Source organism: Xiphophorus hellerii, chromosome 8 (genome assembly GCF_003331165.1).
Source record: "Xiphophorus hellerii strain 12219 chromosome 8, Xiphophorus_hellerii-4.1, whole genome shotgun sequence".
Taxonomy (NCBI): domain Eukaryota; kingdom Metazoa; phylum Chordata; class Actinopteri; order Cyprinodontiformes; family Poeciliidae; genus Xiphophorus; species Xiphophorus hellerii.
Window position 1 is genome coordinate 13,314,986 of NC_045679.1, and position 23,866 is coordinate 13,338,851.

Genomic DNA, 23,866 nt, shown 5'->3' on the forward strand with positions numbered 1-23,866 from the left:
TTTCTGTGGCTCATTAAAATTTGTTTTAATATTAATTCCAAAATTGTTGCAAGCTCATTGCCCCCCCAGCCACCCTTTTCTCTTCCTGTTTCCTTATCTTCCTTCATTTGTTTTGAATCTTGCAGTGTTTCTTCCTTAAGCTGCTTCAGCTTCTGCTGTGGAGTATTTTGTCGAATTTATTCTGTTTCCTCTGTGTGTTTTACACATGTTAATATTATTTTTTGCCCTTATGCTTCAGCATTCTTAACAAATACATAACCATATCTGTTGGGTTTACAGTTTTCACTCTTCTACATAATGAAAAGTGAAATTTTTTCCGTCTCAGGTTTTTGGTTCATGCTGACAATATTCCCACCTTGTTTTTAAACTCCCTTACACCTCCTCTATCCACATCAAATTCTATCGTTTTCTCTCCTCCCCCTTTTTCCTTCCGTTTTCTCTCATGTCCTTCGTCTTCTCCACTAAGCCAGAGAGAGACAGGAAGGAAGTATGTAATCACACCGCCATAATCGAGCACATTGCTCAAACTGACCTGAAATGAATGGAGGCTCAGATCAGCTAATGTTAAACCACGGCAGGTTAAATCGCAGGATGTTAAGGAACACGATGTGGAGCAGCTTACGCTTCAAGAACACCACCAGCCTGAGTTTTCTGTATAAACATTTTTATTTTATCTTTTTATAGAGGAAAGAGCAGATGGTTCTTTATGCTTTTACTTGTAGATATATATTTCTGATGTTTGTAACGCAGGGTTTTAACTTAAACAGGTGTAAAAAAAAACTTGGTTTGTTTTCTTGAAATTGATAGCTTTCCGGATTTATTTTCTCATCTTAGAGATCCAGAACCTCTCCAGAGATTTTTTATTTTCTGTTGGTTTTTCGCCAGTAAAAAGAGAGTCATGACTTGTCAGCAGTTTCACAGAAATGTCAAAAAAGCCATACCTGAAACAGGCATTTTAAAACATAGTCCAAACTTTATATTAAAAAAAAAATGTCTTTGATTTTCAGTTTGCTGAGGTATTTTCCGTTAAAATGCAACTCAACTTCTTCAGCAAACCAAATTCCACATTTTATTCATACAACTTAGAGTTGTGATGGTTAGCAAAACTCCACTCAGTTGACTACAGGCAATCCACAAGAAGTTTGATATTCATCAGTGTTTTTAACTCCAATTCTTTTTTCAGAGGGGTTTATTGGTAAGTAGAAGTGCAGAAATAACCCTGAGCAATATGTTTAGGACACTGCAGAGGTGTCCTGATAATTCAGCAACAAAACAACAATATCTTAAATTGAAGTGGTTCAATATGAGAACTAGGGACAGGTGGGAACAGCTAGACATGATTTTCAAGTACAAATATAAAACCGACCAGAAGCTGCAAAACAACCACAGCATCCATTGCAGGTTCCAGGAATGACCGCCAAGAAGACAGACTGATGATAGGTCTGCTCCAACCAGTTGGCCACACCATACGTGCACATGAACCATAATCCATGATATTTTATTAGTAATGGCAGAAAGAGTCAGGAAATGAGAAAAATAGAAAATATTAAAATGCAGGACCTGATTCTACGCAAGCTGAAAGCTGCTAAAAGTTACTAATCCAACATATTGTTTACTGAAGCAAAGAAATCGCCCAGAAACTCTGGTCTTTCTCTCGGCCACTGTTGTTTACAGTTATTCCAGCAGTCTACATGCAGTCTTTATGACTCATCTATAATCACATATTCGTTATTTTAAATTGGCTTCCTATAAACTTTTATTGAAATCCTGTTTTGGATTTTTTTTCTGTAATGTTGTCTTTTTATAACAACTGTATAGGAAGTCTACTTTTGGTAATATTCTTAAAGTATTTTAAACATGTAAATAAGCATCAGTAAATAATATACCCTGTGCAAAAATATATGAACATCCTGATTTCATAATATTATCTAAAGCAGCTGGCCGGCCATCAGTCAGTTTACTCAACTGTATATTTATCCATCCTACATACAGTATGTGGTTTTTGCAGGGTCATTATTTATTTAAAACTTGATTATTGTAGTAATATTTTCCATTTGCTTTTTTTTTTAAATTTGCTAAAAAGGAAAGAACAGGTTGGATATTTGAGTCTGAAAAGGGAGATTTTGATTTGAAAGATGCATACAGACATTGTTTTTATCCACACATAAATGATAATGGATATATAGTTTTTGAACTATATATTTTTTAAAATCTTGTCAATCTTTAAATTCCACCACTTGCCATGTCACTGGTTTTCTTAATTAAATAATAGAGGCTGGGGCAGGATCATACACACCACCAAGTCGTTAAAAAGCTTTATGCATGTGTGCTCACTGACCTGCCTTTGTGAATTGGAGCCCATTAGGGAATTAGACCACATCTGGACAACCCTAGCTCTCATAACATGCACCCAACAAATAACATACAGCTAACATGTCATTATTGAGATCAACCTTTGACCTAAATTTGGCTTGAATAATCCTGTTTCATCTTTTTCTGATATATTTTGGTTATTGACCTTACATAATCTTTGAAGCTCATATCCAGCTTAGCTTTTTGATTTGCCACTCATTTTCAAATTCATAGACATTACTTTTTCCGGTACCATTTACTGATTACAAATTTAATTGTACAAGCAGAAATGCAGAACAGCCCCAGTAGACATGCGTATACAAGCGCACCAACAACAAATGGGTTGGGGTGTGACAGCTTTTTAGTGTTTGCAAACAGTAGTTGAGCAGGGCAGAGCCCTTCAAGGAGGATTAGGCTGCTAAGTGTCATCGGAGGAGACAAGTAGGCCAAAGACCACTAAGATGTCACTTACACTGCAGCAGCCACTGTTGGCGTGTCTCTGCATGAAAGCACCACGGTCTTTACAACTGGTGGAAAGTGGAAGTGTGAGGGAATATATATTTGCTGAAGAACAAAGGAGACTGTCTTCACAGTGAACAAACACACACACAATGTATGCAATATACGTTGTAGAGCTACTGCACAGCCCTGACAGGACCATCTGTTCCTGCTGAAATCAGCACAGCAGGATCCTACCAGCGCACACACAGTTGTAGCATGCTTCAGCTTTGGCATAGTGATAGTCTATTTATTCCCCATACTGACGCAGGACAGTACTCACACTGCTGAAATGAGTAATATGATGTGGATGGAGGACTAAATACTGCCAGATAGATAGATAGATAGATAGATAGATAGATAGATAGATAGATAGATAGATAGATAGATAGATAGATAGATAGATACAAAGTGCTCCGTCCATTTAAATAATTGATCATGGGGTGTTACACTGCCCTGTAAGTGTTATCTATTTTCCCTCCCAGAAGCAACATCAGCGTTTTCTCTGCCTTCTCATCAATACTGTGTTCTCTGACCTCTCTGTGCCTGCACCTAGATCTGGTCAATATACAATATACAGTTTCAGTAAAATCAAGCTTAAAAAACAAAGAAACATACAGCTCCAGTCAAATGCTTACATGCACTGATCATATTCATGAAAGGAATATTAATTTTAGGCTTTTAACGATTGTTTTTTCCAGTATGATCACAAATGACTGCAGTGATATTATAACAAACACAATTGAGAATACAGTTTGGATTCAGACATTTACGCATTTATCGGATATATGTTCATACATTCCCACTAATATTTGGGTTGACGCTCATGAATGAGCAGTTTGAGACTGTTAAAAGTTCATTGCATCAAGTTGTTAACTTTGTAGCAATCTCTCATTCTATGCATGCATGTGGTGACAGTGGAAAGCAAAACCTGTTTCATAACAAGAAGAACGTAGCTCCATGTGAGCAACCAGAAGCACCAGTTGAGGAATACTTTCTATGTTGATTAAATAAAAAAAAATAGAGTTAAAGGCATTAGTATCTCAGAATCTTAGAGGTTTCATGTGGACGAGAAATGCAGCTATACTGATAAGTCTGAGCCAGCAGTAAAATGTATTTGGAAAAAATTGTTTTTTGTCCTTGTCCTACTAAACCAGTTTGACCATTTGACTCCTGATAAAATACTCAGTTTTGTCCAAGTTTCATCCATCAAGCTAAAATGAGCAAAACAATAAAGTAAATACAACAGAATTAGTCACTTGTGGTCTAATATAAATATTATTTGTTTGCATATTGCATTAAAGCCTTGCCACATTTTTCAGCGTAAAGTACCAAGAAATAAGCAAACCTGGTTATTTTTATGATATTTGAAAGTAAATGTTGAGTGGACAAATAAGTGGGGATGGAAGGAAAGTGCCACCCTCACACTAACATATCACTCCACTCCAATCAAATGTGTAAGCAGATCATTAAAATCAAATCTGTAAGAGCATAAATGTTGTTCACACCATCAAGCAATTTTTACTAAACCTGTTGGAATCAAACTCAGCAAAGCTTTCTACTTCAGCAGTGCTTTGAAATTGTTGCGTTGGATTTTATTGCTCTAATTCCTGGTGGTGATTGAATGCTGCAGTTGGCAGTTGGCCTACTCAGTAATTGCGTTTAATATTTGGTTGTAGGGAGATGGTAATGGTGAAAGATGCTACAAATTGGTGTAAATTCTATTTAATGAATGCATACTTCCTCTGTTTTCCAGTGAAATTAAGCTTGGAAATGACAGGAAATGTCTTTGCTGTGAGCGTAGGACATACCGGTGATATCTCGTATGTCCTTTGTCCTGATATCATTCCAGGCCACGCTGAGCCTGCTGCATAGTCCTGCATTAATGAGACATAATGCAGATAATATCCACAGCGTGTTGCTCCCTAAATATCATGTCTGTTATGCACAGTACATGTGACAAAAGTACGAACACAAACACCTTTGAGGTTTTTGCTGTTCTTGTGTGTAAATTCAATTTATAAAGGTCAAATCTGTGTAAAGGTTTAGCTACATTTCTATGATGTTGTTTCACGCCAAGTTTTTTCTTCTGGTCTTTTCTTATCAGCAGAGGAAGGAAGTATAATGATATACTTTATTTAGAGATAATGGACGTTTTTATCAGACAAGAAATCGTGTTTGCTCTAGAAAGGAAAAAAGTCATTATAAGAAGGGAATCTCCCTTTAGCCTAAGGCTTAAATTACTTGTTGTGGTACTTACTTATCAGTTTGGACATTTGGATGCTGAACATTTGGTTGAACAAGACGAATAGCTGTGCATTCTGAAGTAAAACTTTGAATTTTTAGCTTAGCTTAGCTCCGTTATCGTCTAAATTATCAGATTGATTTTAAACAATCGAGAACAGCAGAGGAAACTCCCACGGTTGTCTATGTTTCAAAATGCAGGAGGTTTTCTCTGTCCTTAATGAGTCTTGATCATGTTGGGTTTTGCCTCCTCTGCTTTCACCGTGTATCTTCCTGTAAGCAGCTGTCTGTGTTTTGACCACTTTTCTCTTCATTTGTCTCTGCCTCTCTCCGCCGATTTATTGAGCAAACAGACGTTTGTCGGCTAGCACCTGTTAAAGCAGGCCACGCTTCGTCACAACAGAGGCAGTGAGAGGGATCTGTATCTGAGACGTGATTCTGCATCCATTCTGCTGATCTAGCTCGCTAACTAGAATGAAGAGATTTGTATGTTCTGGTGTCTATGTGGTATTTTTAATTACCGCAGACCTTTGCAGGTCTTTGCAGATGTTTTCACAGATTATTGCTTTCATGCACACATGAAAGGAATAAAATATCTTAATATACGGCCCAGGGTGCTTAAGCCACCCTGGGCATTTACAGGAGCTGATACGTTTATTCACTGAAAAAGTAAAACAATCTCAAATAAAAAAATTATTTGATATTTGTGGAGTATCTCCAATCTCTCAGTTGGAGATACTCAACAATTCATCAATCCATGTGTTGTTTATACCAACTTGTCCATGCAGGGTTGCAGGGGACTGGTGCCAATCTTCAGGGGTCAAAATACACCCTGGACAGTTTCCCAGCTTATCAATTAAATGAAACAAAATCATGGGGAAATGCATTTTGCTTTTTTGCTTTTTATGGTATATTGGAGAATTTAACAACTAAGTTTGCATTAATTAGAGACTTTATTTGGTCTGATTTCTGTTACAGAATGTAGATGAAACCCTAAAGAGTTATTTTACATTTACAGCTTTAACTATTCCATTTAAAATAAACAACATGCATTTTCCACCTCTCAAAATTTTAAAGAAAACCTACGACTTGCTATTATGCAAGAAATTGTTAGGTCAGCCATTTTTCCAATATACATGAGCCTTTAGTAGCCATTATGTCATTATTAATCAGTGATTATTCATACTGGGCTCAGACACTATGTCACAATGTGTGTATATGTGAGGGAGAGCAGCAGGTTTCTAACAGCTCTGCAGTTAAACTAGGTCTTACCATAATGCCAAAATAAAGAAAAACTGTTTGAATTTAGGCATTTTAAACTGTTTTTCAGCTTCTTCATTTAACAACTGTTGGCAGTTGTTGGCATTTAACAATTGTTGACACTAATTGTGCCAACAATTACTAACCGTTGGCACAATTAGTAATTATTGCCATTTGTATAATTACCTGTACACATAATCATGTGTGTATTCCCTGAAGAAATTTATTTTTACTTTACCTGTGAGATTTCCAAGAGATTGCTAACATTTTGCAATGAGGGATATGAAAAAAAAAATAAACTAGAGAATCTTTGCTTTAAAACATTTTCATTCCCTGTTATCTCCTGTGTAAAAGTGGCAGCTTGAGAAAATAGCCAATCTGCAAAGGTGGAAAATAGTTTCTTCCTTTTTTGAAGCTACATAATATGTAAAGTACTTACAAATATATGCATGAGAGAAATTTACAAATGAAAAATAAATTCTAAAAACAAACAGACTTCCCTTCACCTTCATTAATATTTATGCTCTGCTAACTCTAATTAGCACAGTATCTTTGCTTCCTCTGTCTTCTGCCACTCCGTCTCCACCGCTGTTCATCTTCTCTGACGGTTATCAGATAAGAAAGGTGTAAATTGCTTCCCACAGCTTCTTCAGCAAATTCTCCAGCTCTTTTTGTCATTCTTACTTTCTTTATTTCCCCTTTCAAAATTTTCCCTTTCTCGTGCGCAACCAGGTAACTACACAGCACAGGTGTGCGGTTTTCTTCATTCATGAAGCGCTTGTGGAAATCGATGTGATAATTGGGGGATGTCATGGAGTTAAAGTGTGGTTTTGGTTTCTCCGTAAAGGCCTGGATGTGTGTGTTCATGCTAATTTCCACAAACTATCTCTGGTGTTAATGAGGCAGGTTTTCAGCCAGATTTTTCCCCTCTTTTCTCCTCCACTTCTCAGGAGAATAGCTCACAATCACACTTTAATGACCAGCCAGCACGGTGGAAACGAAAGCGAAATAGGAAAAGGGAGCACTATGGTGTTGTGTGGAAAAAATATAATTATTGATCAGCTTTAGTCCAAGGTAGACAAAATCGCCACAGGATATACAGTATTAACAAACAGGTTGTAAAGTTTGCACAGCCAGCATGAAACCACGGATTTGAGAAGCTGGTCTCGATAATTTCCCAAGGGGGTGATGAAGAAGATCTGCAGACTGTTGGCCACATGCTGTTTATTCATGAGAGAGCTTCATTCAGGGTTTGATTTAATAAACATTTGGTCCCCATATTGTGTAAAAAAAAAAAAATAAATAAATAAATATATATATATATATATTGCAACAAAAAATGCGAGGTATTTATCCTTCTCGTACACATGATTCTAATTTCAGAAAAAGGAGAAGGAAAGCACTGTCAGACTGTGATGAAATTGTTGTTTATCCCTGAATTGTTCTGATAATGAAAATCAAATGGGGGGCTTTCACACTGCTATTATGCCTCTTGGCAGAGCATTTGTGTTTGTGTGCTCGCACTATAATCATGTGCATGCAGTCTTAAAGTGGCCAAGTCATGTTGGAGGAGAGCTTACCCGCCTCCAGCAATAAGCGCTGGCTCTGAGGTAACTGCCACAATGCGAGTGCTGGGACACAGGCTCTGCCACTGCCAGGTGTGTTGAGGAGGTAATTGTCATTGTGGCCGGCCCAAGGCCAACAGCTCAAAGACAGAGAGCTGAGGAGAAAATGAGGAGCAGCTTCTGCTCGAGTCTGTTTGCCTGAGGGGTTAGCTCAATATCTGTGTTGTTGCTTATCCGATTCCACTCTGTCCCCCACTTTGTACTTGTCTGATTGTTTAGCGCTCCTCTTGCTTTTCCTGTTCTTTCTGTCCTGGTGGCAGCAGTCCGTGATCATTTACAGTTCTGTCTGCTCCTCTGCTTTGCCTAAGCTTTTCACCATTTTAATTTCTTTTTCCTTTCATCTCAGGCTTTTTGTATCACAAAGTTTAATCATCAAGCGGAGCTCTTGTTGGAAAGACAATTATATGAATGTATAAATGAAATAAATATTTCCTAGTAATATGTAATTCATTGTTTATGAGGGAACTCAATAAAATTAAAAAGATCATTTCTTTGTGAACAAAAATCGAAGGTTGAATTCAACTCGGTGGTCTTTGAAAGCACTGTTAGAGTATTTTTCTCCTGCTTTCACCATCATATAGCTTTTTTTGTTCTTATATGTTATTCTTTGAACTTGATATGAAACAAATGATATGAAAAAAACAAGAGCTTTTTTGTGAGAACGCTATTATTTAAAACAAACTAAAATTAGGCTCAGTGAATGCCATCTGTTGAATTTCCAAAATAAAAGTGATAGAAGTTCATTAATTGTTTTGTTTTGTTGTTGTGGCTCTAACTGGACATAAAAAGAAATTCAGTGGCCACAGACATAAAGTGGTTTCAACAAACGTTCCACAAGTGTGAAAAGGAATCATGAATTCAATTTCTGTTCATTTTGCAGCTGTATTATTGACCTATAGGGAGGGTTTGTTGGGCTCAAGAGTGTAAGCCAGTGAATGAAAACAAACACATGTTTGTTTAACATCCCCCTCCATTTCAACATTGCCAGCCCATGAATTATGAATAAGGGCCTGTGAGGCTCTTTGCATGTATTTTCCCTATGTGTGTCTACATCTATCTGCTCGTGAACTTATCCGTTAGTCTGTCAGTTCCTGCTCTGTTTCATGTATCCATTGTACTTTTACACACCTTGGAAAAGTTTACATGTTGAATTTGTCCATATTTTTCTCACATTTCTCACAAGAACCACAAAGTTCAATGTGAATTATTGGAATTTGAATAAATTAGATTAACACAAGGTACAGATTATTTATGAAGTTAGAAAAAAACATTCTTTTTTTTTTACTAATAAAAAGTGTTGCATGCATTTATTTTTAACCTGCTTTCGCTCTGATAGCCCTAAGTAAAAGCCTGTGAAATCAGACCTATTAGTAAAGAGATGTCTGTGTATTCAGGAGATCAAGTGATTACACAGACATAATGTTTAGCCTACTAACCATTTTTGGGACAATGTATAATAGACTAACGGCTGCAACATGATGTTGGCAGCATCATGCGTTGGGGATAATTCTTCACAGCAAGAACGGAAAAGCTGCTCAAAGTCCATAAATTAATCCAGCTATTCATCCAATCTCACTGAAGTTGAGCTTTTTTGTCAAAAAGAAGAAGCAAAATAGTATTTGGGTATGCAAACTTGATGAAGATTTTATTGCAAATGTAATTGAAGGTGGTTCCACAAAGCATTGACAAAGGTATCTGCAATTTTTAGATTATTGTTGGCAAAACGTTTTTGAAAACCATGTGTCCTTTTCCATTCAGTCTGTGGTGTTAAAATGTGAGCAACTTCAAGGAATTTGAATAACTGTTGTTTATATGTTGCACATTAAATAACTTCGCAATGTAGTGTTTAGTAAGTTGTTGTATTATTGATCAAACCTTTCTTATTTTCTCTTTCTGCTGTTCATTCTTTAGAAACCATCGTTCTAGAGTGGCCAGAGTGAGAGACGAGCACATGAGGAGCAGAAGCGTCTCGCCATCAACATCCTGACGAGTAACCTTGCTTCTGCACCCCACCACACGCCCTCCAACTCCAGAAGTGGGCGTCAGCAGGAAGGAAACAAGTGACCACTCCTCCTGCAGGCATGGTAATGCACTGATTGTTTTGTAGGTGCTTGGGATTTCTGCGTGGGGGGTGTGGATTATCCACAGTGGAGAAATCACTTCTCTCGAATAGAGGCCGTGAGTTCGATCTGATAAGTTGTTATACACATCGCTAACAGATAGTGTAAGTCCTGGCTGAGAAATAGATGTGTGATAAAGGCTTGTTCAGGGCAGATAGGGGAGGAGAGCTCATACATCAGTGAGAATAGAGTAGATGTTGAGAGGCTCTGCAATAAGAAAAGAGAATGAGTTATGAGCATTTAGAAAATGAAGAAATGCAACAAAATAGATGAGATGAAGGTAAAAAGAGGCAGAAAATAAAACCATTTACAGCATCCTTCAAAATAATATAAATTCTTATAAATATTTTTAACAGCAGTAGCATAATATTACATTATAAATGTAGAAGATCCAACCTTTAATTTGGGAACAATTGTAGCAGTATCATCTCTGGCACCATAATGAGCTCAAACATATGGTCTAATCAACTCAGAAATGGTTAACCTAATACAAAACTAACATTCTTCATAGCAGCCTCTGTACCCTGACCTAAATCCAGTGCATAAAAGTGGACCCAGGAAATTGTGCAAAGTAGATTTGTCAAAGATCCCTCTTATTCTATGCTCCAACTTTGTGAAATGCTGCCAGGAAATATGTAGCTAAGATTCAGCAAAAATACAAAACCAGCCTTTTCCGTTTAAATCATTTACATGAACGTGTCAAAAAATAAATAAATAAAACTACCAAGAACACAGTAATGGAGAAGACTGCTGATATAAAAATTGTCTAAAAGTTTCCCCAAGTTGAAAAATCTACATAAAGCTGTTCTTAAAAAATCTGGTTTTATGCAGATTGCTGTGTCTAAGTATTCCTATGGAATGTTGAGTGAGATAGCAAAAGCTGCATGAGCAAAGATGATTACCAAAACTACTTAAAGACTAAGAGACAAAAAACAACGATTTCAGGAACTACTTCAAGAGTCGCCTTATTTCAGTTACAAATTTTGCTTTTGCCAGATGAAGCTTCAGAAGTTCCTTGTCTGAAAAAGGACTGGATTAATCCTCAGTGGCCTAAAGTCGTCTCTTTTTCTGTTGAAAATAAATGCAGCAAACATAAATATTCTACTTTTTTCTATACTAAAGGAAACCTATTCTACTGCAATTAAATAGGATTTTAATTTAATGCATTGGTAATGCATTTATTTAATAATATCTCATTAGCATGGGATGCAAGTAGTGTTGAAGATTCTTTATGTATGGCTGTTTTTCATAGAGCCAAGCCGTTTTCTCGTGACCTTTTGGATTTTCTCTTTAATATTAGTATCACTGCATAATTAATATTTCTAGATTTAATTAATGTGCTCTGTCTTGCTAATATGCTCCTGACATTTAGTGAGTAAATATTATTGCTTAATAATAGCTCTTTTGTCTCCATATTTTGCAAGTTTAGAAAGAGCAAAGAAATGTAACAACACAATTTTTAATTATGTTAGAAAAGGTGTAAGATGCCTGTTACAGGAGCACAGAGATACTGTTCAAAGGAACTTCAGCACTGGGTGGAGAGGACGGCTCAGAAGATCAAAGAGAGCTGAGGAAAGAGAAAATGACAAGGGGAAGCAAATAAGACCATAAAACATAAATTATAGAATAATATGAAAATAACGGTAAAAAAGAACGTTGAAAGCCAAAGGGGATGTGCAAAGTGGAGGGGAGGAGTGGAGAAGGAGCGTTAGGAGCAGAAAGGTTGAGGTAAAACGTGTGCGGGACGGAGGATTGATTAATGGTCTTGGCTTGTGACAGTGGAAGTTCCTTTCCCATGGGGGCTGGGCTGAGCAGAAGATGAATTATTACAAAGTAGAACAAGAAAAGGGAGGAGGAGAAATTGGTACAAAAAGTGAATAAGTGGAAGAGTCGTTTGCTTGAGAGGCAGAGGAATGAAGAAAAACGGGGCGGAGAGGAGAAAAATGCATTTTGAGAAGAAAACAAGATGTTACTGGTGGTGCTGAGGTTGGACATTGCACAAAGGGAAAACATAGCTGAGCTCATAAATAACCAAGGGTAATGAGACCAGTGCATGCCCCATGCTGCAAACTCAGTACTGTGATTACTCCTGACTTAGGGCAATGCAGCAATTGCTGACCTTGGCAGTCGCGTCAAAATGCAAGCCAAACAACAGAGCAAACAACTGTTTTCATTGATGTTTCTATAGAAGTTCAATAACTACACTTTGCTACATTTTGTTTGTAAGTGTATACTGTTCTTTCTGTCTTATTGTTTGACCATGTGGTCACATTACTGGTGACAACCTAGATTTCTAAGTGAGACTCTAGAGAAGTTGTCCCAAATCCTTAGAAAAATGGGATTTTGTATTTCACGTGAGACACCTTGGCACCAGATTGGTGCAGTTGTTAGCCCAGTTGCCTTGCAGCAGATGATCGTAGGTTTGATTCCTGTGCCACCAAAGCACAACTTTATTTTTTCTGTTGAAAAGAAGAGAAGACACCAAGTTAAATTAGATGGTCTCTCTACTTTCCATTTCACTTTTCTATTCAGCACCAGTTTTAGAAAAAGAAAAGCCAGCCTTAAAAAAGAAACATAAAATGAATGCTTAGTGTACTAATAATAGATCACAGAGTAGGGATTAGCCATTAATTTTTCATTTCTAAGTTTCGTATTTACAATACACCCTCTTTGAAAGCTTACTGGCTTCTGGTTTGCAGTTCCCAAACTTCTGAAGCAGCTTTTCAGATCTCACTGCTGCACTGAGTTAAGGAGAAACCATTTAATAAACCACCTGGAGTTTCTCCAGACATTTCTTTAAACCAAAGCTTCATGCTCAATGCAGCTGAGCAAAAGCACATGAAACATGTTATGAATTGTTGTGAATTGTATAGAAATGACTTATCAAGTATGATGCGAAATTAATATCCAGTTCTAGTCTGAAATGCTTGGTTTCTCCCAAAGATAAATTAAATGTCAAGCAGTTTCAAAGCAGTTGAAATTTTCCACCATCATGTTGCCAAAATTAATTTTGGCATGCAGAATTTGCATGCATAACACTCAAAATATAATATTTCATCACAGTGGAGGATATGGTTTAATATATTCCGCAACTCTAAACAAAATTTAAATAATAGTATTTAGTTGTTAGCCGTGATGTAACTAAAAATATGTTATGTTGTTTTAGCTGAAGCTGAACTAATGCTTCCTTTCTGCTGTATTAAAGCCAAATAGACCATGTAATGGATTGCAGTGTTAAAACTGTGATACCATGGAATTGTCGTATTTTTATTGTGTTATTTTACTGTTAGTGTTCCACTCCAAATAAGTATTTACCAGCCTTGACTGCTAGTACGCTGCTTTCAGCAGTTTACTTCAATAACCTGTATTACAGGAATTACAGTAACTTTTGTAACATTTTGCCTTTAAGTAAGTATGAAATGTTTTAAATCTTTACATTTTGGGGGGTTTAGATCTATAAATCCTAAGCTAAGAGATTTGTTACTGTAGTGTATTTGTGTTTTTCTGTGTCACTATTATTTATGTCCATTTTATGTTCCTCGAGAATTTAGCTATGCATATTTTATTTAAAAGTCAGTATATTTAAATAAAATGAATATTTCACTCCATCCTGTACATGATTGGGGTAAATGAAGGTTCTTTTAGCTGGTTTTAAGCAACTAGGTCATAAAGTGTTATAGAGCGCCTATAAACCATGTTTCTGCATTACCACGAGGAAAGTACAGAAACACGCACACATACGCACGCACGCAAACTAAATTAGTAGAAATTAGGCAGTGGGTTGATGTTTTGGAGGCTGATTTATGGGCTTGACAGATTCTAACAGAATTTCTATGAACATCGTTCTTGTCTAAACAATACAGTCTGGGAATACTGATGCAGTATGCATGCAGCATAACTGTTCCAGTGTATGGCTTTGCTGTAGCTCATTTCCCCCCCATGCTTTCAGGGCAGCTGATAGACTTGGTGCTAATGGTATTTCTGATATTTCGATGAATCCATGCGTGGGGTTTTATTTATATATTTTGATGCATGTGTACCCTGCTATGTTGCGTATGTGACGTTCTGCATGTCTGGTAATTTGAGAGACAGCTAGTGCGAGTGCACACAATAAAGCAGGATGGTGGAGTGTGGCGAGGCCGCCCTGCCAAGCAGAGTGCAGATAAATCACAGGATGAATTTTTAATGCAATCCCCCTGAGGCTGCTGGATATTGCAGTGAAGGCACTGAGTTGTTGCTTTTTTCCCCCCTTCTGTCTTGCTTGTTCTGTCTCTCAAGGACTATTTTGAGAGTTTTTGAAGTTTCTTTTTCTTTCACATGGTTGCCTTTTGTTCTAAATAGGTGTGACATTTTCCCCAAACAGCACTTCTGAAATGTTTTTTTGCGTGGTATTTATAGGTGATGACTGTTTTTCTGGATATTAGTTTCACTGTGAAGGCTTGTGCTGTCAGCTTTTGAACAAACCTTTTTTTTTTTTCTTTTTTTTTTTACTTCAGCTTCCCAAAAATAATAAAAGTTATTTATCTATCTCTGCAGTTTTGACACCTTTCTGCCTTCATCTTCTTCTATTTATTTTTGTGCTTTTAACACATTTAAGAGACTTTTATCATCTCCACTTCCTAAATACAGAGACACACACGTGCACAAAAATGTTCATAGGTTCTGATTAAAAAGTTAAAGGATGTTCAGGGCAGCTCACACGACCACATGAATGAGGACTACACTTTCTATCACAGATGATATTGCTCTAGTAAGCCTTGTCCTTGGCATTGGGTCACGTAATTTATAGCAGATGGCTGCAGAGACAGGAGGAGTTTGGAGGAGACAGGCAGCAGAGGAACGGAAATTCGTGGATCCTGCTCCATTTAGTTGTGAAGTAGCTGCTCCTACTCTCTTCAGTGAAAGAGAGTGTCACCATTTCAATTAGGATCGGTGTGGACTGATGTGCTTTTACTGCAGGGCGTTAAGGATAGATGTGGAGCTTATGGACAGAAGTGATGACCGTGACTGATCATATCATGTTTTTTATATCTACTGTATATTCCCCTGTAACCGTCCTGTATGGTTTGTGTATATTGAATCTTTCTCAGATTTTTATCCTGATATTCTATGTATTTTCTTGCATTAGAGTGTTTGCACATTAGTGCACACTGTAAGTTGTAAATGCTGTGTAATGTGGTTATGTAACACGGTCCTGCCAGCTGGTAGGTTCCAGTGGAGCATGAAATGGAGTGTAATTGGCAAGTGTGTGGTCTAAAAGCACCAGTGACATGTGAAGGTGTACAGTGTGTGGAAAAAATATCCCCCTCTTTATAGATTTCTTTTTTCCTTAGGTATTTCATATTGCCAAATACATTATAATATGCAGTTTTCAAATAATAATTTCATATTTAAAGAGTGGGGTGGGAGTAGATATACAGGCTTACCTGTGCCTGTGTGAAGATACATTGCTCCCCTTCTTAAATTATGAATTAACCACATTTTTCTGTTTAAACATCATTGGCGACACTGGGCTACATTCATGCCTGACCTGTAGATTCAAGAAATCCACTAAAAAAACTTTCCTGACAACATGTTGTAAGCAAACAAATTTAAACAAACAACACATTATAGCTTGGGTTAAATAAATTAATGAACAAACGACAAATAGTAATCGAAATCTGTCAGTCAGGGAACAGTTAAAGCACCAATTTTTTTTTTTTTTTTTGTACCCCTCCAGGGGGTCTTTTGTGGGCTCTAGTGTCCCTTTTACGAAAGTAGGCCAACAGGAAACAGGGAAGGAGAGGGGGGAAGACATGCGGCAAATGTCGTCGGGTCCGGGAGTCGAACTCGCGACGGCCGCGTCGAGGACTCAAGGCCTCCAAATACGGGTCGCGCTAACCGCTACGCCACCACGGCGCGCCCAAAGCACCAATTTTTAAAGATGAATGTGTCCATGAATCATTATCTACAAATGGAGATAACATGAAACGGTGGTGAATCTGTCCAGGCGTGACTGGCCTACCACAATTTACTTAAGTATATTGACGGGTCTTCCAGGAGGTTAAGAAGAACCTAGCTCAACATCTAAAATACTGGGGGGGTTAAAGTTAAGGGGGTGATGATTTAACAACAAGAACAAGTCAAAAACACAGATTTAGGTGTGAGTATTTGAGTATTTAATTTTGATTATTTACCCCAAAGTAAATGATGCTCACCCATCTAAATGAGATGATTTAAAATAAAGTGTGAACTTTACAATGACTCTTGAGGTTGTCACAGGAACACTGGATCATAACCTCTGATTTGTCTTTCATGCTTGATTTGTTTGCTTTCATTTACCCGTTTGTAAGCGAATATGCTGTACAGGTAACTTCTGTCTTTAAGAGACTGTTGTCAGCCGAGAACAACATAACCATGAGTGCCTAGAATAACCTCTGAGTCTATGTTTGAAGGCCCATCACATCTATGCTTCCTCGTCCTAATGTCAGCAGTGTTCTCTCTACAGACACTGGCTCGCAGGGTCGATTCTTGTCAGTGAGTCCCACTTAACTGTGTTGATTTACGTGGTCATCACAACAGCTGGCCAACAATGGCCCCCGCAGTCAAGGAACGCAGCTTTACATACATAAATTTGCTGGCACCCTCCCTCCTCTCAGTTTGGTTTATGGTTGCAGAAGCTCCCATTAGCCACAGCTCATAAAATTTCCTACGACCGCTCTGTTAAACACAGCTTTGAGAAGACACACAAGTACAAGATAAACCCAGTGTGGTAAGAAAATGTTGGATGAGCGCTCAGATTGATGTGTTACTCCTGAGTAATGTCATTGTAAAATCAAGTTCATATACTGTACGTGTCAGTGCATGAGAGGCGTTTTGATATTTCTTAACTTATTTCTTCATTAAAAAAAGTTTCCCCACCAAGATGATTAAACAGGACACTACTTAAAACTCATGTCATATTTTAACATAGGGATATCTTAATGGTATCTTAATTCACCTCATGTCTCTCCTGTTGTTGGCTGCATAGTTTCAAAGAATCTGAATTGAACCTTTGTGTGAACTCTCTCAAATGTTTCCAACAACACTCTACATCCTGAACCACACAGACTGTGAGGCTGCAATTATTGTGCTGCGCTTGTTCTCCACGCTGTTAATGGCTTTATCTCAGTCACTTCAGTGAAAGAGAGCGTCACCGTTTCAATTAGGATCGGTGTGGAGTGTGCGTGGTTTTTCTTTTGTGTGCATTTCCTTATGCTGTGGGTATGTGGACGTGATTATTTAGTCCAGAGGAGTTGCCGCCATTTAGGAATGTAGATCTCAGGGTGACGCTTTAGTTTTAGGATTTATAAAGAAAGCTTTTTGTTCATCTTCGAGAATTCACAGTTGAGTATGTGAGCGCGCAAAGGTCCTTGGATTTTAAGTAGATTGATAATAGCCCTCAGGCTACACCACTTTGAAAAGGTCATCTCTCCTCTTTGTGTGTGTGTGTGTTGCTTATGAGCACTGATGTGTTGGACTCTTTGAGTTCATGTGTGTGTTGGAGAGAATAAAGGGAAATGTGGGGCTTTGAGATAAGCAGGTCTACTCTGCAGCTTGGTAGGAGCGCCATCCTCACACTCAACTGTGCACCTCACACTTAGCAGGAATATTGTCTACTATTTAAAACAAAAATTAATCTCTCTGAAAATTTTGATTTTATTTCTATTATAGATGACCTGCATATTTCTGAAAACAAATAGACAGAGAATCAAAACGGAAAGAACAATACTTATTGGTGTATAGATTATAAATTATTCAACTCCTTAGATGTTTTGTTGTGTATTCAATGAAAACCAAACAAATAAATTTTGAGTTCACCTGAAAATGTATATTGATTTTACCGGTAGGAGTTTCTGAAAGCACTAAAATGCCATTGTGAAAGATAAAAGTTGTGAATGATCACCTGCGAGACTGATTCTGGTGATGCTCCTGCGGTGGAGTCTTTTGTGTTGCATTGTAATTATTATTTTTGGAATATGTTTGCTTTTCTTTTTAAAATTCTTACCACAGACAAGCTGTGTTATTGTATGTGTTCCTTTATCAACGAGAGTAGTTTTGTATCCACTGAATGTTCTCTCTTTTTCTTATGAGCAGATATAAAAGTCTGCTTTTGTCAGGATAAATGAAGCACATTTGTAGCCTGAAATGGTTTTTATATTGCACATGAAATGTGCTGGAATTGCAAGCCTTAACAAAATAGGTTTTAATTCAATTGTTTAATAGTTACTATTATCCAGTTGAAAATTATCAGTCCCTTTCTGTAAAGATTAAGGCGAAGAAGTGATCCAACCTCATAGTCTTGGAGAGATAAAGATAAATCTTCCAAATACCAGTGAGAACAGCAACTATTGGAATAATTTGCTTGCTCCAAAGCCAATAAAGAATCTTTAGTTAATTATTGAGAAAGGTTTGAATAATATTTGACGTAACATTTACAATAAAATGTGACTGAAAACTTTTTGTTTTTAAATTGAGTCTCATTTTACATTCTTTTATTATCTTTTATGAGATGCTCATTTTATTTACTGTAAGAAATCAACTTTTTGGTTAATATAAAAACATTTTACATCGAAATCTGTCAGGGTATAACTGTGTCTTTATTGTATCAACTCACTGGCAGTGGATCAATGGACTCATCACTAGTGTTTTTATTAAAGATATTTTCTCTATGGCACCAAGCTTTGAGATGTGAAGGCAGAAGGGATGAAAACAAGCCAACGTTTACCACGGTGTTTTTTATGTAAATCCACATGTAGATCCAGAGCTCTGTCTGAATGCTATTTACTGCAATATGCAAAAAACTAAATACACCGTTGCACCCGCTGCTCTACTTTATTCATCTCTTTACTTTCCCTTTCATCTTTGTGCCTCCTACTTCACAACCATTTTTGTTCCTATCCGTTTATAAAGACTCTGTACTGTTCCCATTTCCCGTTCCTGGTGTTATCCATTCTCCTCCTCCTCTGCTCCCATGGCAAGCTCCCTCTTTTTTCTGTCATTAACTCTCCCCTGAGAAACCCTCATTTGATGTTTCGCACCTGGTGTCTTCCATCAGTGCTTCCCTTTCATATACTTCCTGAAGAGTAAGAAGGAGCAAATCAGAAAGACTGAGGAGCTGACATGAATTCCCAAGGCCAAAATGTCTGATTGAGTTAGGAAAGAACGGACAGGGTATGAGTATGGGGATAGGATTGACTTCTAATGGCTTTTTGTGCTTACGTCTCTGGGTTGGTGAGCTCTCACAGGCTTCTTATTCACACTGTATGCTGTGTCAGCAACAAGAAATGGTCCTGCAGTTTTCATTCTTAACCATAAGGCTGAAACAATTAATCTGAATAATTGGATTAATCATGATGAATCAATTATTGAAATAATCGCCAATTAATTTAGTAATTGATTAATCGTCAGCTACACTATACAGACATAAACAAAGATCAATTTCTGAAAAAAACAACATATTCAGAGCAGTACTTAAGGCAAAACTATACAAAATATATCTACATTTTGCATTTAAGATGAAAACACCTTTGTCTATATGATTTACCTGAAACTCATCTGGTGTGTAGTTTTAGCTTCACTTGGTTCAAAATCACTAAAGAAGTGCTATATTACAGCATTTTAGGAAATAAAATGTTTGTTTATTTTTAAAAAATTATGGAATTCACATTGTTCAATGTATTTCTAATATTGTATTTTAAAAACTTTGCTGTTTTCTTTGAGGAAATTCTTTTCTTTCATTACAAACAGGTTTTCATTTTATGTAGTTTTCTTTCTATTTTTTCCTATCTGAATGACTAAGGAAGTTGTTTGTCCTCATTTTCAGAGGTCCTTCCGTTCCTTCAGCAACGATGACCGCCATGTCATGGCAAAGCACTCCACCATCTACCCCTCCTCGCAGGAGCTGGAAGCCGTTCAGACGCTGGTGTCCACCGTCGAGTGCGCGCTCAAACAGGTCGCCGATTGGATGGATCAGAGCAGCGGCGACGCCCCTAACAGCAACTTCGACAGCCAACCAGCAGACAGCACAGAGGAGGACGATCCTGGTGAGGAGCCCAGAGAAGAAGCCGAGGAATCCAATGAGGGATACAGGTAAACGGAAAATACACCTGTTATACAACTAAGATTTATTATTAGTTTTATAACCACAGAAACTGTTTATATCGGTAAAGTAAAAAAAAAAGATGCTGACTAACATTTTCATCTCTAGATGCTTATTTTTATGATATACCTCTATTGCAAAATCACTAATATTCTTTCATGTCTTTTGATTTTGGTGTGCCATCTGTAACATCATCAGTGGCCCCCAGATAGCCATGTTTAAGCAACCTTCTTTAAATGCTCCTGGAGTCTGTGTTTCAGCAAAGGGAAATAACTCTACAGCTTTTCAGTGTCTTGTCAGGCAGAGTCTTCATGGTTGAATATCTTCATGAATCGTTTTTGTAGAAATGGTTCGCTAGTTCTCATTACAGTGCTGAATTGCTCTGTCTGATCTGATTTTGTCGTATTAACTGCAGCACTGTATTTTAATAATTTAATCAGGCTGCCTGTAAGCTGATTATTATGTCAAGGAAACAAGGTTTGACACGTTTTTGAACAAAGCTGTTTACAAAGAGTATGGCTTTTAATTGTCAGACAGCAAAAAAATAATAACTTTCTGCAGAATATTTATTTAATATTATGAACATTTACAACCTGAGGCAAAGCTTTGATTTTTATTAAAGAAAGACCTGTTTACGTTACTCTAATTGTTGTGTTTCAACTTGCAGTGGATGATCGTTTTTACATTTATTTGTAAAGCAGAGAGTCTGGCGGTGGTGGCATGCTCTGTGGAGTGATGAGGGTTGGTCTGGTGGCCAAAGGACTCCTGATCAAAGGCGACATGGACCTGGAACTGGTGCTGATGTGCAGAGACAAACCCACACAGACACTGCTGGACACTGTCTGTCACAATTTACCCACACAGATTCAGGTTAGAGACGCACTCTGACCCTTTCATACACACAAGCAAGCCTGCCAGTACTGCTGGCACTATTTTCTTTCCCACAGCTGGTCCAAAATTCTCTTTTGACATGCACACATTAGAATTTAATCTAATTCTCCTTTTGAATGTGAACAAAAAACAGTAAAGGTTTTTGTAAAGCATTTCTTACTGGAAGAATTTAAGCAAGCTGAACAGGCTTGCAGATTTTTTTTGTACTTTTCTGTCTCTGTTTGCCAGCGTTCACTGTGCTGCAAGCAGAAAAGCTCTGTGGGTGTTGGTGTGAGCATAAGTAGGCACGACGCAGCAATATCGTCAAGTGTGAAGTTGAGAGGTGTCATGTCCATGTGTCACATTTCCTCATTAACAAGTCATGGCTCTGAAGTGAAGCTCCTGACAATTATCCAGGGATAAACTCACACAGGGACACAACAAACTAGCACAGCAAAGCTCTTATTTTTTAAAATTCTTTCTGCCTTCTCAAAGAACGTCTTCTTTTAAAAATGGAATAGGAAGTATAGTTTAAAAAACTCAAATTATCCACAATGCAAATAGTGCTTTAACTTAATTATTCTTGTCGGATTAAACTTAACATTCAGCAAAGATCCTGTTTGCAAGTAGATTATGTCATTTATTAGCGTTTGCCTATAAGACATATGGGAAAACTCTTCATTTTCAACAGGGCTATGTATAAATAAACTCTGCCTACTAAGTTCACTATTATCTCCTGAGAGTGGGACAAGTCACATTTTTCTCTCCTGTGGATGTGTGGAAACAGGCAAGAAGTCTCATATCTGAGATTTTGATTTTCTCCTCAGAGCCAAATGACCACTTGTGAGTCATTGCTCACTTTGACAGTGGCTGTAACACTCAGAAAAAACGCTTGTTTTACTCACAGAAAGATTTATAATGAAAACTGCAGGTTTGCTTTAACTCCATGATGTAAACAAGAACCTAATCCCTTTGGTATTACTGATGTTTTTGGTGATTTTCCACCTGATATTTAAAGTAATATAAACATGTGACATCACAATCACAAATGTCAGTCTATTCTATTGTAATTTTATTAAATAGAATAGTAGTGTATGAAAGTTATCCCTCAAATCCTTTATGTTTTGGAAATTTTCCTGGCTCTACACTCCTGGTTCAGTACCAGGCCTTATTCAAGTGTTCAAATCAGCTGAGTTGGATCATTGAAATCTTTTAGAAGCATGCAGAACGTTAATCCTTGAGGACCAAACCTGCTGGACACCACTCTGATAGAACAACACATAGTAGTACTGCATAACTGTGAAACGGAAGAAAAGTGATATGTGGTTCACCCTTTACCTTTCCGTCTCTGAATAAAATCTAGCAGTTTCTTTCCAAAGTTCTCTAATTAGTAAACAGAGTCCACCTGCTGCGATTTAATCTTAGCAGTTTTTTTTTTTTCATGAAATATAAACAAACACTCTCATGGAGACCAAACAACTTTTCAGCAAAACAATCATGTAGGAAAACTAACACTGCATTTCACTCTACGTTGATGAAACACGGTGCTGTGATAGCATCATTCATTGTCGATGCTTTTCCTCTGCAAGGTCAAAGAAGCGTCCAGATAATGCACTACTTTGTGCTGGTCTGGCCAATGGTGGACAAGTGAAATGCACTAATGTTTGCGGTTACAAATCTGGGACAAAGTTGGAAAGTCGGTGTTTCTTTCCTGTTCTACTTTTCGTTTTGTTTATTTTATCATGAGCAACTGAAAGCTTTAGCCGAGTCGGATACATTTTGTGTCAGCTTTTATTCATCTTGTGCCCTTGGCCCTCAACCATTTGTTTTTGTCTATTAACCCACCGCAGAAGCTGACGGAGGAGAAGTACGAGGTCTCAAGCTCTTTGCCTGAGGCAGCCATCCTGGTACAAACTACAACAGATCCAAAGCTTAAGCTGAAGATCACCCTCACCTCACCCGCCATGAGGGACGATGAAGATCTCGAGGAGGAGGAAGAAGGGGAGGAAGGGCAAGGGGAGGAAGAGGAGCTGGAGAATGGGGAGGATGGAGAAGAGGTGGCGGAGCTGGCAGAAGCGGAGGCAGAGGTTGTAGAGGAGGAGCAGGAACAGGAAAATGGTGAAGGTACGAACCCTGAATTGGGAAGGTATTAATTTTTATTATTTGCTAAGACTGTCCTCCCGTACTCACACAATTTTTTTTCTGTGCTAAATGTGCGTCTTGTGAAACCTAATTGTTTTTGTTCTTAAACAAGAGTTTTGAACTCATTAACTGATGATGACACAAGACAAGACAGGAACAGGCAGGAGTGAGTTGAGGATCTAAAACTGCAAAAGCGTTCATAAAAATCATTATTGAAAAACACATTTTTGTAGTGATTACTTAAATCTGAACAGAGATGTTTTAAGTTATTAATTTATTAAGATCAAAAATATATTATTATTGTTTTGATTAATTTAAGCAATAGTGTTGCACACAAGAACTTGACACAAAAAATATGATCAAAAATGTGAGAAACCAGATACAAATTGTATGGTTGCAGTCAAAACAGCAAAATATAAAACTGCCAATCTAAGATGTTCTAATAAGACAAGCATGCTTTAGATTAAAAAAAAAAAATCCTTAAGTGTTTTGGGAGTTGTTTACATAAGCTTACCACTTTCTTTCTTATTTGCAAGGTCAATAGGTGTGCAAAATAAAGGTCAGCATATTAATCATATTAATTTGCCTACAACTTCAGAAAACACTGATTGCAAGTTCTAGTTGCAGACCTCTCT

The 23,866-nt window shown here is 37.5% G+C and overlaps 1 protein-coding gene across 7 annotated transcripts in view; it reads left to right on the plus strand.

The window, feature by feature from the left end:
• The window catches only part of strbp (spermatid perinuclear RNA binding protein), an 88,597-nt gene that overhangs the window by 34,848 nt on the left and 29,883 nt on the right, over positions 1-23,866 (plus strand). For 6 of the 7 annotated variants that reach the window (XM_032569285.1, XM_032569289.1, XM_032569287.1 and 3 more), the window contains 4 exons: positions 9,891-10,063; positions 19,944-20,209; positions 20,918-21,089; positions 22,940-23,213. In XM_032569285.1, the coding sequence (XP_032425176.1) occupies positions 10,061-10,063; positions 19,944-20,209; positions 20,918-21,089; positions 22,940-23,213 (715 nt within the window). In that variant the 5' untranslated portion in view covers positions 9,891-10,060. The remainder of the gene's footprint in view (positions 1-9,890; positions 10,064-19,943; positions 20,210-20,917; positions 21,090-22,939; positions 23,214-23,866) is intronic. The other variant, XM_032569290.1, reaches the window with a different exon arrangement.